The sequence below is a fragment of the Heteronotia binoei genome, chromosome 7 (genome assembly GCF_032191835.1).
Source record: "Heteronotia binoei isolate CCM8104 ecotype False Entrance Well chromosome 7, APGP_CSIRO_Hbin_v1, whole genome shotgun sequence".
NCBI lineage: Eukaryota > Metazoa > Chordata > Lepidosauria > Squamata > Gekkonidae > Heteronotia > Heteronotia binoei.
In genome coordinates this window covers 100,080,345-100,101,054 of record NC_083229.1, presented here as the reverse complement: position 1 = coordinate 100,101,054, position 20,710 = coordinate 100,080,345, and the positions used below count along the sequence as shown (strand labels likewise).

The 20,710-nt window shown below is 39.3% G+C and overlaps 1 protein-coding gene across 3 annotated transcripts in view; it reads left to right on the top strand.

Annotated features, from left to right (window-relative positions):
- MBP (myelin basic protein) overlaps positions 1-20,710 on the top strand; it is a 194,150-nt gene that overhangs the window by 53,599 nt on the left and 119,841 nt on the right. For all 3 annotated transcript variants that reach the window (XM_060244092.1, XM_060244091.1, XM_060244094.1), the window contains exon 3: positions 20,108-20,201. In XM_060244092.1, the coding sequence (XP_060100075.1) occupies positions 20,108-20,201 (94 nt within the window). The remainder of the gene's footprint in view (positions 1-20,107; positions 20,202-20,710) is intronic.

Here is a 20,710-nt window from a genome sequence, read left to right as displayed (position 1 = left end):
TTGGAGGCCCGAGATCAGGGAAATTCCTATCCCTAGTGGGAGGTTGGGAACCTTATTAAAATCTGAGAGCTAATCTAGATGTTCAGCAGGTTGCAAATGGAACTGTACCACCTCAGACAGGCATGAGGATTGTGCCACCTCAGCCACATGAATCCATCACCAAAATTTCCCTTCAGATACAAAGCAAGCACATCAGAGAGAGAGTTGCCTTATATCTCAACAGGAGTCAACTTTGTCTCTCACTTACAAATTCCACTATCCACTTTGGTGAATATAGATGCCAAAACTGAGCTCGGTGTGATTCTTTCTCCGTCATTCCTTAATGAAATTTAATTTTGTAACTAATTTCTCAGACATCAAAAACTGGTAATCCAGAAGGAAATAAATGAGATATTTATTCCCAGACTGAAAGAAGTTTGATTGTCCACCACTAGAGCCAGAGCATTCCCAACAATAGCCCCCGCTCTGTGGAATGCCCTCCCTGAAAACATCAGGGCCCTGTGGGACCTGCCACAGTTCCTCATATTTGATTACATGGCAGATGAGATGTAGATATTAAACAGACTGCTGTCTCTGTTAGGTATTTCCTTTGCCGCCCCATTACCCCAAAGAGCTTGGCTTGATTAATAATACAAGAAAATTAAGACCTGCACCAATAACAGATTAAAAAAACAAACATGCCAAAGCTGATGGTGCAAAATCAGGTATCTACTGACCTTTTACTCTTTTTGAAGAATTACTGCAATACATGTTGGGAATTTTTTGGAAATTTAACTAATAAAAATATTTTTTCCTGCTATTGCATCATTGGCCTTGGCCTTTTTTTTTCTCTCGTTGATTAGTGATACTTCAGAGATGCCAGGTAAGGAGGCAAAATATTACTATGTTTTACAAGCATAATCAGTGCTCTGTGCTGTGTGGTTTTTCATTGTTTCTAGTATGAAGCATGCACAGAACTTAATATTTTTGTTTAAATTTCCAAGTCACCCTTTCTTATCCGCTTCCCCCCACTTTCCATGGTTTGAATCCAAAGTTATGTCACTGTCACAACTGCAGGAGAATAATTGTTAATCTGTTCCCCCCCCCCCATTTCCAAAACGACATCGTTGAGGGTTGGAGGCCCTTCAGTAATAGAATGCTGTGCAGCATACATGGGGTTGGGGGGGCTGCATTCAGGAGGAAGCAGGATTTGTTCCGTTTTATGTAAATGGCATGCTGTTACCCAGATGAATATTACATTCATGAAAGAAGGAGGGAGGGGGATTCCTGCTGAGTACTTCCTGTACCACAAGGCAGTAGTCTCTGACCCTCAGCAGTGCTTCTCAGGGAGCATAGGATAATGCTTCGAGTGGAGTAAGGTGGTGAAATATTATCCATAAAGTTACTGTATTGACATAACTTTAAATCTGGTCCACTGTAATTACTTACCTGTATAACTATGAACAGGTCTTCTGAATAATCATCTGTACTACATATACTTTTATTCAGGTGGCATGACCAGAATTCCTCTTAGTTTTCTCAGTTGCAAGTACAGTGAGCTTTTGATTATCTCAATCCATCTGGCTGGTTGCCAGCTGAAAGCAGGGAGCTGAAATGATCCAGCAAGCAAAATTGTACGATCATTATCTCGAGTAAAAAAGCATGGGTTTGTGCAAGTGTCTTAGTGTTTGAAACAATTTATTATATTGTAATAACACTTATCATTTGTTATTAAAAATTAATACAAATACATTACATTTTCTCCACCCTCCCCCCCCCCTTTTTGTGACCCCCGGCAGTGTATTTTAATTAAATTGTTAAAAAAAAGATAATCAATTTTATCTATTAAAGAATCTTGATAAAAATAAAACATCATAAAGAAAAAAGAGAAAAGGAAAGAAAAAAACCATACGTTATAATTATAATCCATCTCCATAATACTCCTTTGGTCATTATCAAAAGAACGAAAAAAATATATTCCAATAGTCTCACTATTTTACTATAATCCATTTAATGTTTCTTTAGAGTTAATCATTGTCAAAAATCGCCAAATATCCTTTAACATTCCATTGATTTTCAACATATTTTTGAAATTTTCCCCACTCATTTTTGAACTTCTCTAAATCATGTTCTTTTAAGATTCTTGTAAGCTTGTCCATTTCACTCCAATGCATAACTTTTAAAGTCCATTCCCACTTTTCTGGTATTTTGCCTTGCTTCCACATCTGCGCATATAATGTCCAAGCAGCTGAAAGCATATACCAAATTATTGTTCTATCTTGTTTTGGAAATATTTCCATTTGTAATCCCAACATAAAAATGTCTGGTGCCTTCTTGATATTATATCCCAAAATTTTTGAAATCTTTTGCTGAATCATTTGCCAAAATTGTTTTGCCTTTTCACAAGTCCACCACATATGGTAGAAAGATCCTTCTTGTTTTTTGCATTTCCAACATCTATCTGACACCTGATTGTTCATTTTTGCCAGTTTCTTAGGTGTTATATACCACTTATATAACATTGTAAAACAATTTTCTTTAATATTGTAACATGTCAATATTTTCATAGAGTTCTTCCATAAGTATTTCCATGTCTCCATCTGTATTTCCTTATTTATATTTATCGCCCATTTTATCATTTGAGATTTAACTACTTCATCTTCTGTAGACCATTTCAATAACGGTTTATAAGTTCTTGAAATCAATTTTTCATTTTCACCAAACAGCATTCTCTCCAATTCTGTTTGTTCTTGTCTTATTCCATCCTTGTTGATGTCCAGTTCAAGCAAGCTCTTAATTTGTTGCAACTGAAACCAATTATATTTATATTATAATTCTTCAGCCGATTTTAGTTCCACCTTTCCTCCATGTATTTTTAAAAGCTGTTTATATGATAACCACTTCTCTTCTTTAGTGTCTGAATATAATTTTATTACTTCTGTTGGCACAATTCAAAGCGGTTTCCTCTCATTCCCATATCTTTTGTATTTTGACTAAGTATTTAGCAGGTTGTGCATGTGTCCTAATTGTGTACCTTTCTTGGTAGGCAATGTGAAACAGAAGTCCAGTGGTACCTTAAAAACTAACAACATTTATTCCAATACATGGTTTTGTAATACAAAGCTCACTTCTTCAAATACAATAGAAGTAAACTGCTTAACCTCAATTTTACAGAACATTACTAAAAGAGATGGAGGATAGGAGGAGTTAAACAGAGAGAGGTGTACTATAACAAATCAGGCGACATTACCTATATCATGACTTTAACTTCAAGTCTCCACCTAGAGAATTTCACCTAGGGTAGCCAGATCCAACTCAAAAAATATTTGTGGACTTTGGGGGTGGAGCCAGGAGCAAGGGTATGACAAGTGTGAATGAGCTCCAAAGGTAGTTCTGGCAATCAGATTTAAGGGACTGCACACCTTTTAAATGCCTTCCCTCCATCTGGAAATAATATAGGATAGGGGCACCTCATTTAGGGGATCATAGAATTGGTCCCCTGGTCCAATCTTTTTGAAACTTGGGATGGGGGTGTTTTGAGGAGAGGCACTGAATGCTATGCTGAAAATTTGGTGCCTCTGCCTCAAAAAACAGCCCCCCATAGCCCAGATAACCACAGATCAATGCTCTATTATATTCTATAGGAATTGGTCTCCATAGGGTATAATGGAGTGTCCAGAAAACATTTCCCACCCCCTCCACTTTCTGTTGACCCTGAAGTTGACCCAACTGGGGATTAGGAACCCTACATTTTCACCTGATTTATTATACTAGGGTTCTTTCCACTCAGCTCCTCCCTTTACCCTTCACTTTCGGTAATTTGCTATAAAATGGAGGCTCAGAGGTTTATTTCTTTTATTGTATCTGAAGCTGTGTCTCACAAAATCTCTTACTAGAATAAATGTTGTTTGTCTGTAAGGTGGTACAGCTCTATTGTTTACTGTTTTGTTTTTCTATGATAGGCTAACACAGATATCCCACTTCAGTTGATAGACTATGGCTAGTGTCTCACCCTGATCACACCATTATGATTTTTTAGGGGAAAGATTATTCCAGTTTTTCAGAAGACATAAGCCCATTAAGCAAGGGCAGAAGTAATACATTGGTAACTCGAGAAAGAGGTAATGCATTGGTAACGGGGGAAAAAAAAGATTTTCCCCTGCCTTTCTTTAAAGTTACTGACTCTGATGACCTACATGTTTATTACTTTTTTGGGGGGAAGGGGGGATATAATCCTACACATTTACCAAGAGCGAGCTATGACTTCTAAAAGCTGAAAGCAACAGGTAATTCCTTGATTTCCTGCACTTGAATTTTCTGAAGCAGAGAAAGTGATCTTATTCCTTCTCCAAGTCCTTAATCAAAGCAAGAAACAATCACAAAACTCTTCTCTGTAGAATTACTATTTTTATTTCCTTTTTTACAACTGCCTGATGTGAAACCTTTTCATTGTTAGGATGTTGAATTTTTATGGTGATTTTTCCCAAGTTATTTTCTTTGCATGACTAAAGATAGTGTCTTCAATTCCATAATTCTTTCTGCTATAATGTTAATCTGTTTTATATATTCTCTTTGTTGACTACCTTATTATACAGAAGGACAATCTAAACTTGTGTTTATTGTGCTGTCATCTACTATTACCCTTTAAAACCTTATATCGTGAAGTTCACATCAAAGATAGGTCACCCAGTGGTACTCAGCTGATATAAAGATCTAAGGGGATCTTGTCAACCCTACAAGTATGTTTCAGAAATTGGTTAGGTTTTTTCCTGCTGTTATTGACTTTTCTCTCTACATGTGTTTAGAATGTTTTTGATTATTGTTGGGGAATTAATTTTTGAATATGCTACAACAGTAGATACTAGATGACTAGAGCATATGACAGAAAACTGAGTTTAGTGCAGATGCAATAATAATAATAATAATAGTAATAGCTATGAGTCCCCAAAAATGTGGCCACTATTGGATGGATCATCATACGTTTCCCTTCTGTGTTTTGGGAGAAAGAATAACCCAGTCTAAAGGAACTTCTCTGGTATGTCCAACCACAGTTATGATTAATACCATTCTGTAACCACAAGATGTCATGAGATATTCCCTTTGGTTTGCCAGGATAATTTCTAGATTACTGTTTAAACAATTACAGAAACCTGAGATCAGTTTCTTTTCATGTTCAATCTGTAACCACACAACCCTACTTTTTAAAATAGCATTGATATATCTAGACTTGGTAGAAGGCTGTGAATTGCTTCTAGCAGAACAGGTTTCTCATTCCGCAGATGAATCAGCTGTCACCTGGGAGTGGAAGGCACTCCTTGTCTTGGCATTCAAGTGAATCATTTCCTTGTATTCCCAGTGCTGGTACTTGGATCTTCAGATGTTTCTCTGAAATTGGCACTGTTATGTGTTATAAAGTGTTCTTCCAAACAGCCAGGTACAAAACTATTCATCTATTAAATGAAATAATTATCTATTATTTCTCTGGTCACATTCCCCTTTTTTTAGTTAATCCTACTTTAAAAATATTTTTAATATTTAAGATAAAGGTACAGAATAAGAAAAATGGGTAAGAGGGGAAAGAAAAATATAAATTTTAATACTTATTAAGGACAAATCATTAATATGAAAATATAAAACATGAAAAATCATAACAAATTGCTGTAACCATGTAAGCAGCCTATACAACTATTTCCATATAACATATTTTCACTCTTTCCTATCTATAAGGCTGTGACAAAAAACAAACAAGGAAAAAATCCTCTTAGCTTTGTCTGTAGTTTTAAAGTATCTGCACTGACAATTTTCGTGATAAAGAAAAACAAGTACTTGAACCCTATGACCCTCTTCCTGGCAGGTCCAAGGTGACCCCTTCTCATGTTGAAGGCTTGGTTCACTGTCTCTGCTCAGGGAAGCCCCTTAAAACAGACCTTATTCCAAACAAATTATCCAAATCAAATCCATCTTGGTGAGCAGTCATCCTAGTTCTGCTGTTTTTGCAATTAAACATGTCTGTGGTCATCACAAAATTTTGAAGGTGTACAAGAACAGTTCTTTTCTTCAAGAAGGATCAGTGTTTGAACTCAAGCTGCTGTCATCCTATCATTTATTACCTTGCTTGGGCAAATTATACTCTTCGTATTTGCTAGATACCTTATCTGATTGGTTTGAACATGGTGATATTCTGGGCAAGGAGCATATAGGTTTAATTCAGCCTTGGACCATTGTCTAATTTTGTATCATCTGACAAAGTACACCAATTTCCCAAATGGCACTCTTTCGGTGCTAACAGACCAGCACATTGGGCCGACTCAAAAAACGCCTCTGAAATGGTCCCCAAAATTTCCTCCAGATGGCAACGTCTGCCATCCATCCCTATCCTGTACTCACCCCATCCTCCAGGCTCCTCAAAGCAGCTCAAAAAGCTACCACTTTCAAAGTGGTAGCTCAAAAAGCTACCACTTTCAAAGTGGTAGCAAATCTTTGAGTAGACTGCCAGTTGCCTCCTTGCCATCTGGAAGCGGCAAAGCGGATGTGAGGAGACTTGACTGTGTGAAAGTGCGAAGCTGCCACAAGTCGCTTTTGCCTTTCCCCCCCTTAAAAACTGTCAGGAGTGCATGAGTGCTTAGCTTGTTGGGGAAAGAAAGAGCAGTCCAGCTTCTAAGGTGCCTCTGCATCTGGAGACGCCTGGTTGCCTGGCAGGCGAGATGCAGACACTTCACTGGGAAGCATGTGGAGGCTTCGGGACAGCTCTTTTTGAGCCAGCCCAATTCGGGATGCCTCTGAACCACCCTCAAATGCCCATCAGTAGCCTTTATGTAGGAGTTATTGATCTGAAAGGGGCTTTTGATACCATCCGAGAACAAGACTCTGGGAAAAGCTGCAACACACCATAATTGATAAAAGGCTGCTATGACTCATGTGGACTTTAGAGCTCAGGTCCACTGTGGCTATGGCAGTGAGCTTACTGAGCCATTTAACCTTGATAAAATGGTTAGGCAGGTCTGCCTTTTGGCTCCTTTCTGTTCAACCTATATATGAATGATCTCTCGACTTGCTTTAATGAGCTTTGCCATCTACCCCATTTGGCCCATTGTAACATTTCAGTTCTGCTTTACGCTGCTCTAAGACAAGATGACACTGCTCTAAGACAAGACTTGGTCTGCAGAGATAATTAAAAATTGTATTAAGGAAAATAAATCATCTTAAAACTAAAGTAGTTTTTTTTTCAAGAAAGAAAGAAAGAAAGAAAGAGAGAGGGATAATTGAAATAGCATTCTTTATAATTTTAGAAACCGGTTCAGTATACAATATACAGTAAATGTTAATATTCAAAGAAAGAAATTTAGAATGGAAATGGATATCACTAACAGTCCGGATTGGGATAAGAAAGGTAGAGATGTAAATATTGTTTTTGCACACAGTTTGCAAAACAGAGTAGAGTTTCTTTACTAATTCTGAAGTGAATTCAAAAATAATCAATTTTCTCCTTGTTAGGAATCACATTGATGTAGCAGATAACAGCTTAGTTTATCAACTGATGAAAAGCAGCCAAAGGAACAATCAAAATGCACAATTGAAATGTGTAACATGGCATCAGTTGTTTAGAAGGAAGAGGGCTGGGACCCAGTCTAAATTGACAATTTCTACTGATTCCCTTTTCCTGCCTCAGAATTGTGTGTTTGTGTGTGTGTGTGTGTAGATATTTGGGCTGCAATGGGAAGGTAAAGGCACCAAGGCTTGTTATCTACTGGTGGAAAAATTGGTCAAGTGTTTAAATAACTTCATTTATTCCAAAATAATTGTGCAGTGGTCTTAGAGTTTATTAAATCTGGCTAGCAGTGTGAAATATTGTCTTTAAATCATAATAATAGAATTTATGTATTATCTCTTTCCATGCTTAGGCACTCAGGTATGTCTACCAGCTCAGTCTCAAAATCTTTGTACTCTTTATTACTAGAGTGCTTTGAATTGGTCTCACAGTCATTTTGCCTTAGGAATATTGTAGTTTAGCTAAGGCGCAGAAGGACAAACACCCCAAACAAATGATGATGCTTTCATGCAATAAGACAGTAGAGAGCTGTCTCCTGGTGGTAGCCCAGCTCTGGCTGTTGTATTTGGCTGTTGTATCCATGCTTTATTGCAGCAATTAGAGATACACTTTGGCTTTACAAATGTTTGATAATGAGGTTCCATTTATGTTGGTGTTTGAAATTTTTTCACATTAAGAAACAAAAGTGCTTTTTTAAAAAACCAATATCCAGCTAGTAAAATATTTTCTGTTCATTAGTTTTCCTTTTATGGGGTCCAGTTATCAACAGGCAGCTTTGTGTTTATTCTTGGTGTCAGAGAAGTCTCTTATGTATTCTCTTTGATTAACTATCAAGCACTTGTAATTGATGCCTTTAAGTAATCTACTCCTTTAAACATGTTCTTTCTCTACAAGTATTTTAATATGCTGCGGGTTTTTTTATTCCAGTCAGTTATAAGGCTCTACTGCATAGAGAATTTTATTCTATAAGATTTCATCAGGTTTCCTAAATTAGTTTTCTGTGCGTGCTGTAAGAATATTATGAATATTTCTATATATGCAGTTTAGAATGTTCCAGTCATAGGGTTGCTAGGTCCTACCTGACTGCTGGTGGGAGGACCGTCATTGTGCTCACGAAGTGATGATGTCACCTGGAAGTGACCATAGAATCACTATGACACCATAGAAATTTTTTACCAAAATACTAGAGCATCCCTGTGCAATGTGCCCAGCGTGATTACATCACTTCTGGATGATGTTATCGTGCCAGGCTTGTTGGGTTAGGGTGGAGCTCAGGGGTGGGGCTCCACTGCTGGCCAATTCTGTGCCGATGGGTTAGAGGACCCAAATCAAGGGGACCCTTGCTTCCAGCAGAAGGCTGGGAACCGTATCCCATCATGACCTCACAGAACACAGATGATATCTATATTCTCCAGTCTCCATTTTTAGGATCTTTGACCCACTACCTCTGGAATTAAATGATTATCAGATCTCTGTATTCGCAATGCAGAGACAGTAGCTTGCTAGAGAGGTGTAATGTGGGAAGGAGGAAGGACCTCTTCAGCCACCCAAAATCTCATCAGCGGATTCATTGCCACCAACAAGTATAACAATAGCAAGTGAAAAAGAGGGATATGGTTCATCAGGTAAGTCTTTCCTTGCTGTAAAGATTGATGGACAGATGACAACCTGGTAGGCTACAGTTCAGCACATGGCTAAACACCAGAGTGTGTTTTGAAGCTTCAGTGATAGCACTGGAAGTTAAGCTTACTCTTTTCCGGACAGTTAATTTTGCCTTAACCCATCAGAGAATTTAGACAGTAGATATGGCTGACTTTGACTTGTCTGTATTTCCTGTAACACAGATATTATCCTTATTCCACTCTGCATCTCTGGATGAATGTAGGTGGGAATTTTTTTTCATGAAATCCAATTATGACTGTAGGAAAGTGGGTACACCTCCAAAAATAATTCCACTACACCATTGCTACTAAACATTCGATCAGAAAATTATCACAGCTTCAGGGATCACAGCAAATTGTACACTAATGCCCATACTTTAATTTTTAAAATGTCAAAAGGGTTCAGAGTGATATTAAATTTAAAATACCTCCCTATGCCCTTTTCCCTATTTCTAAGTGAATAAGCAGGATCCATTCAAAGCTAGCACAATTTATAGCAAGCAGACCTGACCTCTTATACATATGTGCCCTCTTTGCTTTTAGCCTTTTCAGCCCTTCATTTCTCCAAATCAATTATTCTGCACTCATCCTGATGAGGAAATCTCAATTCATTTCATTTGTCAGTAGTCTTTTTTTTTAAAAAAGAAAATATTTTAATTCAACTCAATTTTAATTTTGATTCATTAAAGTGTTTTCATTGAAGTATTAGGGCAAAAGGCAGCTGGGTATTGAGTCAATACCCTTTTCCAAGAGCAATTCAGCCATTCAAGAAACAACCTTGAAACAAACCCTCTGTGGGTAATAATCTATCAATCTTTTGTGAATGCAGATTTATGGTGTATGGGTATGCTATGCCTACAAAAAGTCCTATCATTAACAGCCTTGCTCAGGCCTTGCAAACTGAGGTCCATGGCTTCCTTCATTGAGTCAGTCCATCTCATGTTGGCTCCTCCTTTTTTCCTGTTGCCTTCCATTTTTCCTAGCATTATTGTCTTTTCTAGTGAGTCTTGTCTTCTCATGATGTGACCAAAGCAGAATTATTAAATGAAGCTAAATAATTAAACTATTGAATACTGTAGTTTGGATTTTGTTTTGTTTTTAGTGATGTGAAATGTTCTCTTGTAATTATGATACACATACACACAACTCTGGAAATCTGAAGTGTCAAACCATCGTAACTGAGAAGTTTGTGTTATTCTGTACTATAAGCTTCTTAGTGAATATCTGGATGAAGCATTTTAGATGTTATTGGTTTGACCTGTAAAGAAGATCTTAAAGAAACTCTGAGTGGGTGTTTATATCTTGCAGCATTTCAAACATTCTTGTCTCTGGAATGTACAGGTTTATGGCCTCAGGTCTATGGTAAGATAGGATTCAAATTTCAGAGCTGAAGCAAAACTGTCTTGCATTCCTTAAAGCTATCTTCTATTGAGGAATTTTTCTTCTTGTCCATTCATATTTCAGGATGTGTATGTATCTCTGATAAGACTCTTGATAGTTAGAACACTATTGAAGGAAAGCTGTAAGCAATGATCTATACTAACACTCAATCAGACTTCCAGGTAGGTAGATAACTAAAAAGGGAGGGGTTTAACCCCCCCTCCCCAATCATGAGGAGGGACATTGCAAAAGCAGACAACATACAACAACACTTCCTGGGATTGGAAGTAAGTGGAGGAGAAAATAGGACATGGAGCTGCTACCAGCTGGTTGAGGGATAGGTAAACAGAAGGGGAGGAGGGGAAGCTGGAGGCATTGCCACATGAGCTGGGTAACTGAGGAGAAGCAGGAGACACCACCCCACCAACCAGTGAGTAGATGACCAGCCAGGCAAGAAGAAATGAGAGCTTCTGCCACCAACATTGCAGGTGGGCAGGCAAGGAAGAGCAGGAGCCACCACTACCTCCTAACTCCATGAAAGCATTGCTACATCCTGCTGTCACAGTGGCAGCTGCCTCATTAGCTAGACATGGAGAGGCAGCAACACTGTAGTCAGGCTGGCTGGCAAGTGCTCGCTGAGCAAACCAGTGTGGAAGGATGAGATTGCCCTCCCAAGTCTTGTGGCTTCCCACTTGAAAGCAATCAATTTGTCTTGTTCTGCTGCAGACCAATACAGCTTTCCACTTGAAACTACTTTTCAGTGTTGGAACTCCCTAGAAAATTGGTAGATAACAAAAGAAGAATGATGCTATTGAAAAACATACACACAGTCAGCCCAATTTATGGCTGGATGTATGTTGGGAAACAGGCACTAAAGACTTGCTACTTCTTTCCTTGCATAGTCTTAAATCTCCTAGCAAATCACTTTCAATTAAGCAAAGGGCCTGAAGAGGTGGAAGGAGGGGATTTAAACACCTCTTCTCCAGTGCTGTGGCCCTAATCTGTATTATCCCATCTGCAACTGCTTTCTAATCCCAAATAAGACATCTGGAATTTCACTCATGGAACTCCAGCATGAAGTGTGATTTGGCCCTAAAAGTATGAAGAAATTTTCCATATGGAGCTTTGGAAAGTGTCACTGCATTAGATTCCCTTCATGTGCAACTCTTGTCTTTATCTAGTAATAAATATTCTAAAAGACGCACAGCTCAGTTGCGTTTTCTTGTAATTTACAAATTAAATTATTGAGGTGGCTACAGCTACCTTCTGTCTAAAGATATGTGGTTCTGTGTCTACCATTATAACGTGTCCACACTTTATTTTGATTTTTCATTGCAGTGGCACATCAGTGGTCTATGACTTTTAACATGGTGCATAAAGCATCTTGGATCCTACTACATCCATAGGCTCACCATATCAGTTATTCTAGATGAGATCTAGAACATTAAGAACATAAGAGAAGCCACGTTGGATCAGGCCAATGGCCCATCCAGTCCAACACTCTATGTCACACAGTGGCCAAAAAACCCAGGTGTCATCAGGAGGTCCATCAGTGGGGCCAGGACACTAGAAGCACTCCCACTGTTGCCCATCCCAAGCACCAAGAATACAGAGCATCACTTGCCCCAGAGAGTTCCAACAAAACATTGTGGCTAATAGCCACTGATGGATCTCTGCTCCATATGTTTATCCAATCCCATCTTGAAACTTGCTATGCTTGTAGCCACCACCACCTCCTGTGGCAGTGAATTCCATGTGTTATTCACTTTTTGGATAAAGAAGTACTTCTTTTTATCCGTTCTAACCCAACTGCTCAGCAATTTTATTGAGTGCCCACAAGTTCTTGTATTGTGAGAAAGGGAGAAAAGTACTTCTTTCTCTACCTTCTCTATCCCATGCATAATCTTGTAAACCTCTATCATGTCACCCCTCAGTCGACGTTTCTCCAAGCTAAAGAGCCCCAGGCACTTTATCCTTTCTTCAGAAGGAAAGTGAAAGTGTCCCAACCCTTTAATCATTCTAGTTGCACTTTTATGGACTTTTTCCAATGCTATATCTTTTTTGAGGTGTGACCAGAATTGTACACAGTACTCCAAATGAGGCCGCACCATCAATTTATACAGGGGCATTATGATACTGGCTGTTCGTTTTCAATTCCCTTCCTAATAATTCCCAGTATAGTGTTGACCTTTTTTATTGCAGTCGCATACTATCTTGACATTTTCAGTGAGTTATCTACCACAACCCAAAGATCTCTCTCTTGGTCAGTCTCCTCCAGTTCACACCCTATCAACTTGTATTTATAGCTAGGATTTTTGGCCCCAATGTGCATTACCTTGAACTTGGCCATGTTGAACCTCATTTGCCATGTAGATGCCCATGTTGCTGTTATATCATGTCAATCTGTCATATGAGAAATATCCCAGAGATTAAAGGGAGATTATTTGATACTAGAAAGCTTTTTTAAAAAATAAATAAATAAAAGTGAGGCAACTTCTTATCTTTGTAGTTTGAAAGTAATTTTATCTTCCACTTCAAGCCTTTTTGTCCTGAAATCTAGCATATGTCGAAGTAAGCCTAAGTGAGCACTATAGCATCTGAGAATCAATAAAAGGAAAGTTCTTGTCAGAGACTTCTGTAGTTCAAGAAAGACCACAGGTGCCACTGAAACCAGAAACCCCTCAAGAAACCAATAATTCATGGAAAGAATAATACTTTTTATTCTGGAGTTCATTGAAAAACTAGACAATTTCAATCCAAGCTTGCCATCTGGCTTTTAGACAAAACCAGTGTGTGTGAGGTAGAAGTCTTATTCCCTTAAATGATGCCATGTCCTTAGAGCCCGGCAGTACTAGTGTATTTTGTTATCATGCTATCTTTCCAACCTTGACAAACCATGCCTACGTCCCAAGGGGGTGAATCCCTGACCATGCAGAATAGTGTTTCAAGAAACCATAACCACACCAGTGTACTAACTGTAAAATTGGCTTAACTGAGGAGTTGTTGAGACAACAGCAAAGAGGGACTGGGAGCTGAGCTGATGATTGATATTACCTAAGCAAGATATCTCTGCCAACTGAGGTGTACTTCTTTTCTAGGCAGATAAACTGATGGGAACTCTGGAATATTGTCACACATTTTTACCAAGCGTGGCTATCCTATATTAAAAGAATGTTAAAACTGTTGAGGTGAGGCACAAAACCATTGTGACGTAAGGTGCTAAGAGTGCTAGCACAACCATTTGACTTACACATCTTTAGATAATATGAATGCAGCCTTATTCAAATATTGGGATGCAGGACTTTTTTCTAGCAGAAACTCCTTTGCATATTAGGCCACACAACCCTGATGTAGTCAATCCTTCTGGAGTTTACAGTAGGCTCTGTACTAAGAGCCCTGTAAGCTCTTGGAGGATTGGCTACATCAGAGATGTGTGGCCTAAAATGCAAAGCAGTTACTGCTACAAAAAAAAAGCCCTGTTGGGATGTATTTTAAAAGAAAGAATATTGGATTAACAATTTAAATATCCAGCAATATGCCCTGTATTACAAAAAATAAATGTTAATTTAAAACTAAAGATTCATATCTTGCTGACCTTTGAAACGTCTCTTTATATATAAAAATGACTTCTTTGAAAATGCAGTAAAATTGTATGAAAATGGAACAAGCTGGAGGCAAAGAGAAGTGCTATGAAGACACTGTGTGAGACAATAGACAGAGTGAGAAAATAGACATTGTCAACTATAAAGTGAAACTATTTCGCCAAGGCAATATTAGATTTCTGCCATGTTATATGTGAGCCAGGACTACACAACTTGTCATTAATCAGAAAAACAGCAGCTACCTATCCTCTTGAGAATAAGAAATATTGATTGCTTACAGATGGACGCCCCAGGAACGGAAGGCGAGTGCCCCAAGTACATTTATACACACACATCTGCCTGCCATTCCCGTCTTGCCCCCAAGCCATCCCTGACTTACTTGGAGCCCACTCAAAAAGGCACCACTTTTAGCTGAGGCACCTCAGAGGCACCTCCCCAGCTAACTGGACAGCTGGGATGTGCCCGGAAAGTACCCGGGGAGCTGTGGACAGGGTGCGTAAGCGCTCTAGATGCTTCACAGGGTGCCCACGGCCTGTCCCTTTTCTGTGGGCCATCAGGACACTCCTGGGCATTCCTTTTCCAGGCAGCTCACTTCTGGGTCAGCTTGATGCTTCCCTGAGCTGTCCATCTGTTAGCAGCCATTCTGCAACATTTTTATTGACTCCAGTGAATCACACAACAGCTTAAATATTAATAGCCTAACATGACACCCAGCTAAATATTACGAATGTGGTGGTCATGTGGCTGAGGACAAATAACTAGAGCTGTATCCAGATAAGACAGGCATTGCTGTCTGAAAGGGATGCTGCTTTAGATAGGATTGCATCAATGGTGGCCTGCTTTTGCTGAAAGACTCTGTTAAGAGCATAGGAATCTTTCTTGATCTTAGACTCCTGTTTGGGAAACAGGTTCCATGACAGTGAAAAATGTTGTTTTTCAGCTACATCTAGTTAGCTGGTTTCCTGTTGGAAGACACCTGATCTGGTCATGCTGATTTATGCTTCAATAATCTCAAGGCTGGATTACTGTAAGAAACTCTACAAAATGTAGCAGCTTGTTTGCTATCTGGGGCTAGCTCATAGGATACATATACTGGTTTCCTGGTATTATTCACAGCATTGGTGGTCACCTTTAAAGCCACTGATGGCCACCTTTACAGTCCCACATATTTAAAGGACCATCTCTCCCTGCATGTTTTCACATGGCAGCTTTCTTTTTCCCAACAATGTCAACTGTCACTGGCTAGGACATATTTGGCAACAGGCAGAATTGGAACAGAAACATAGCTTGTTTTCCTAGGAGAAATATCATGCAGGACCTGATCTTTGAGTTATTTAAATACAGAATAAAATATACAATATGGTCTAGAATTTGATATGCAATGAATATGCTTGTCAGTAATGGACAGCCACTAAAAATGAGGCTGGTGAAATTCAGAACAAACAAAATATTTGTAAATGAAAGTGAACTTTGGTGTTGTAATAGTACATCATCATAAACAGTTATGAATACTAGGCATGGGCACAAACTAAACAATGAATCATGATTTGTGCTCAAAATGGGCTGATTCATGATTTGTTCCAAACTGGTTCATTTGATCACATCTCGCCCAACCTGGAAAATGAACTGGGTATTTTCCTTCGCAGTTTATTTGCTTCATTTTTGGTTTGTTTTTCCAGACAGCCTGGTGCCGATACAATCTAGGCAATGCTAGAGGTGGACTTCTGAGAGCCCTAAAAACACCCATAGCAGTTGTCCATAGCTTGATTGGCAGCCAATCATGGAGCTCCCGTTCTGCGGCACAAAGAGAGAATAGTTCTTGGTGAGCGCTGAAGCTGAGCTTTTCTGGGGGGACCTGCTTTAATGGGCTATAACTTGGACATTCTAAATCCAATCTTTGCCAAACTTGGAGGGCAAGTGGAGGAGAGCCTCTCAGTGAGTTTTACATCTCCCAAACCAAATGAACCACAAACTGGTTCAAGCAACCAGGAAAAAAAAACATGAAATGAACCTCTGGTTCAGACAATCACAAGAACTATGAACCAATACGAATCACCATTTTGGTATGCCATGCCTATCCTTAATGAATACAGGTATACAATAAACGTACCACACACAATGAATTGGGTCAGTGATTCAGTGAATGGCAAAAGTTTACAGAAGTATTTTGTAGCCTTCTCTGTGGCAGGAAAATTCTTATATCATGCAAAAAGCTGCTTCATACCCTTTAAAACAATATGAAACATGGGGTGGATTTGACAGAAATTGCCCTCACTCTTATGTAGCGAAACTCAAGTTCATGGAGCCTATTGTCCATGAAGGAAGGAGATTCCTGCTGCATTCCCCCCCCCCCCGCTGTTTACTACTCTACCAGTTGATTTTCTCGAGATATGGAGGGGAGGAAGAAATTTTGTGAACTCACTCCACTGATAGAAATATCAGATCCAACCCATTGCACATGTGACTGTGAATTTCTATGCAAAATGTTATTTGGAACTTCTACAAATTACAGCGCTTCAAAATGCTTGTACTTCCAACAAAACTTGAATATGTAAAGGTGCTATAAGATAAGAATTGATTAAAAACTAAAAAAACAAGTTGCAGAAACACTTCAGAAATGCCATGGCACTTGACAAACAAGTTTAGAAAATCCCATCAGATCTGCCCAATACCTAATTTAATACCATTAATATTAAATTTGTTTATTTACTTGTTTATTTATAGCCCATGTTTTTGCTGGGACTTTAGGTGGATTACAGGATATAAAACAGTGCAATTAGACAGCATATGAGAACAGTGTGCAAAACAAACTAAGACAAAATATACTGTAAACAATACTGAAAGTGAAGTGCAAGGAACTGATGTCTGTGGTCTGGAGTTCAGAAGAAGAAATTGGATTTATACCCATCCTTCACTACTTGAAGGAGTATCAGATCAGTTTACAATCTCCTTCCCCTTCCTCTCCCCACAACAGAAACCCTGTGAAGTGTGTGTGGGGGGTGGTGAGAGGGATTCCCGAGAACTGCCCTTGAGCAGATCACATCTGAGAGAGTTATGACTGACCCAAAATCACTCCAGGGGTTGTATGTGGAAGAGTGAGGAATCAAACCTAGTTCTCCCAGATAAGAGTCCTTGCACTTAACCAATACACCAAACTGGCTCAGTTGGCAAACCTTAAGCATAAGTCATCAAATTAACATTGCTGTGGTACAGAATTAAAGGACATTATGAACAGTAAGTGCCTAAGACAAAGTATACTATAAACAGTGTAGTAAACAGAATTGCAAAGATAGAGAACAATGCAGTAAAAGCAGGGTGATAGAATAATCACTGCAATCCTGTTCCATTGTAAGCATGCTGCCTTGGACCATTCCTTGGACTACAGTTCTAGCCCCTGCTTTCATTTGTTGGCTTGTGTTCATCTGTCTGTGGATTTAGCAAAGCAGGGCTTTCTCACTTTCCTCTCCTGCTGGAGCCCAGTGATCCCTACTAAATATTCTTCCTGGAGGACCCTCAGGGACAGCATAATGTGCAAAACAGGGGTCTGCAGTAGAAGGGAGGAATCAGTGGAAATTGCTGCCTTCTCTTCTACAAACAAATGGAACTTCTGTCCTGTCATAGGAACTACATCATTAGTGTGCCACTTAAATTAACAAAACAAAATGCATGTTTAGTTCATAAAATCACCTGCTTTCTTTCTACAATTGTAAAATAAGAAAAGCTTCTTAGACATTAAATCACTGTAATAGGGGGATTTCATAGAGTAGGCAATGTTGCAACTAATTTATATATGTAATTTGACATTAACCCAGTGATATTTTGCAGCAGAATAAAAATGTGCTAACAAAACTTCAATGGAAATAAAGGTACCATAGCATTGATTTCTGTGGACTTTGCATTAATATACACAATAAGAGGGTTATGAATCTCTCCAGCTTTCTGAGTCTGAAAGGAATATTCTCTCTCTTTACTTTACATTATGCGCTATGGATTGAAGGGCATTTTGGGACACTCAGAATGAGAATCAAACAATAGGATTAGAGCTAGGTTTACCATTCCTTCTTTCTAATAGAAAATGCTTTTGTTCCTCACTAGACAAAGAACATAATTTTCTGTTATACTTCAGTAGGGCATTCTTACCATGTGTCCACAGAACAATCTCCCTATTCATGTGCTTTGGAAGTACCTCAGCATTTGCCTGGGGTTGAGGAGAGTGCGTGAGTTTAAGACCACCCCCACATGTGTCTTTTATAACCAACTATCATTACTTTATCCTGTTTAACACAAAACTAAAGGATGGAGAAAGCAAACAAGCATGGCATTGTACAGAAGAGCCAGTGGTCAATGGTATGCATCTGAGAACCAAAGAGGTATGGATTCAAATCCTCAGGCAGCCAGAAAAGTCAATCCTAGGTGCACTTTCATGGGAGTAAGGCCAATTAGATAATATGGGGCTTACTTATGAGTAGACTTGCTTAGGAGTGCATCTTCAGTATGTGACCTTAACCTAGTCACTCTCCTCAAACTGGCTTTCTCACAGGGCAATTGTGAGGCTAAGATGGTGAAGGAGAGAGCCATATACATCCTATGAGGTTTTCCAAGAAAGGATGGGCTGAAATTGCAAAAAGGAGATAGACATTTGCTGTGCAGAAGTGGGTAGATGAGTCAGTGAAAGTCTTACATACAGATGCATGAGGAATTCTGTACATTGTATAAAAGCATCCAGAGTAGGGGAGCACTGTACAAGTATAGTACAGGAATTCTAGATCCCTAGGAATCACTCACTATTAGGATCTCTGATCTTCCCTGTTTCACCATTTCCTTCCAGCTGTCTGTCCTCAGAATCATATAGCAGATGCCAATATGATTCATTCTATCTTTGTCCTTTGAGAACCAGTTTGGTGTAGTGGTTAAGTCCGTGGACTCTTATCTGGAAAAACTGGGTTTGATTCCCCATTCCTCCACATGCAACTGCTGGAGTGACCCTGAGTCAGTCATAACTCTTAGAGTTGTTCTGCTCAAGAGCAGTTCTTGGGGAGCTTTCTTAGCCCTACCTACCTCACAGGGTGTCTGTTGTGGGGAGGAGAAGGGAAAGGAGATTTTAAGCCGCTCTGAGACTCCTTCAGTTGGTGAGGGGTGGAGTGAAAATCCAATCTCTTCTTCAATCTCGTCACCAGTTCTTAATAATCCCACATTTGTTTTCAGTCTTAAGCAGAAAACAGAAGATTTCGTAAAGGGGACACCAAATATGGTTGCAAGTTTGCATTTATCTTACTACATCAGAAGTTGTGGAAGGCTGAGGTAGAGATTACAGGCATGGCAAAACAGTTAGGTTTTAAACCAATTTTTCATATCTCATATACTTCTTCATGGGCCACACTGGATCCTAATATTGTCCAGTACTTTTTGTGTCTGTTTCCAGGACCTAGACTACCTGAGACCCTAGGTAAGGCTAACCTCTGGTGCCCCCCCCGCACTGATAACCACATGAGGGGTGCCCAATCGGTACCCCCAGAAGATTGGCACCCTAGGCAATCACCTAGTTTGCCTAGTGGCAGGGCCGGCCCTGTCTGTTTTCACAGTATGAATGAGAACATAAGTAGAGAGGTTGTTCTACTCATTACTCCATCCATAACTCTGTTTTCTCGTTGCTTCTTTAGAGTCAGTGTTTATGTATGAGCTAGGAACCCTTTAACTTAGCATCAAGTTAAAGCATCAGTTTTTAGAGCCAAGCTCACACAAGCACAGGTGAAGAAATAGTATGAATATGTGCACATTTTTTCCTACACTGCATATCTAGCATGAAGAGCCAAAAGGTGATTTCCTGACTTTGGTCACTGTAGAAATTAAGCATTGCCTGAACTGATATATTTGCTAATGAACAAGCACTTCTTGCAGATACTTTCTTCAATGATTTGCGCAATGTATCATTTCAGAATGCTGAAGCACAAGTGGAAGAAGTGGAAAATAAAGCAAGTCCCAAACCAGTGAGGTTAACCGAGCAAACTTCAGAAGACAATGAAGTATTTGGTATGTAGTTTTAACAATTAGAGACTTTGCAATATGCTTTACATCTTTCTAAATATGAGTGCATAACAAAACTCACACTTGATCTGTCTCAGTGTTGGCAACCCCCAGGAGCATTGGGGAGGTGGGCGAAGATTTTGCAAACCAACATAACACAGTGCCAGGACCTCAGTTTCTCTTAACATATCTAGAAATAACATCACAGTATTTTTACCATAGAGACTAGAAGTTCCTAGAACGTTGTGCAATGATGTGACATCACTGAAGTATACAACCAGAAGTGATGCCATAGTGTTGCACAATACCCATTTCCCCTTGATTTATTCTCCTGCTGCTCCATCAAACAGCAGCAGGAGCCCAGAGCACAGGGGCAAGTAGCCTGGCACCCCTAAATCTATGTCAGTTTTACAGTACTAAAGATTCTGTGCTCACATACTGAGCTGCAGTGGTTTCCCAAAGCTAGACACCACCCCAAAGAATTTTCTGTCACTTTCCTGCCTTCCTTACTGTGC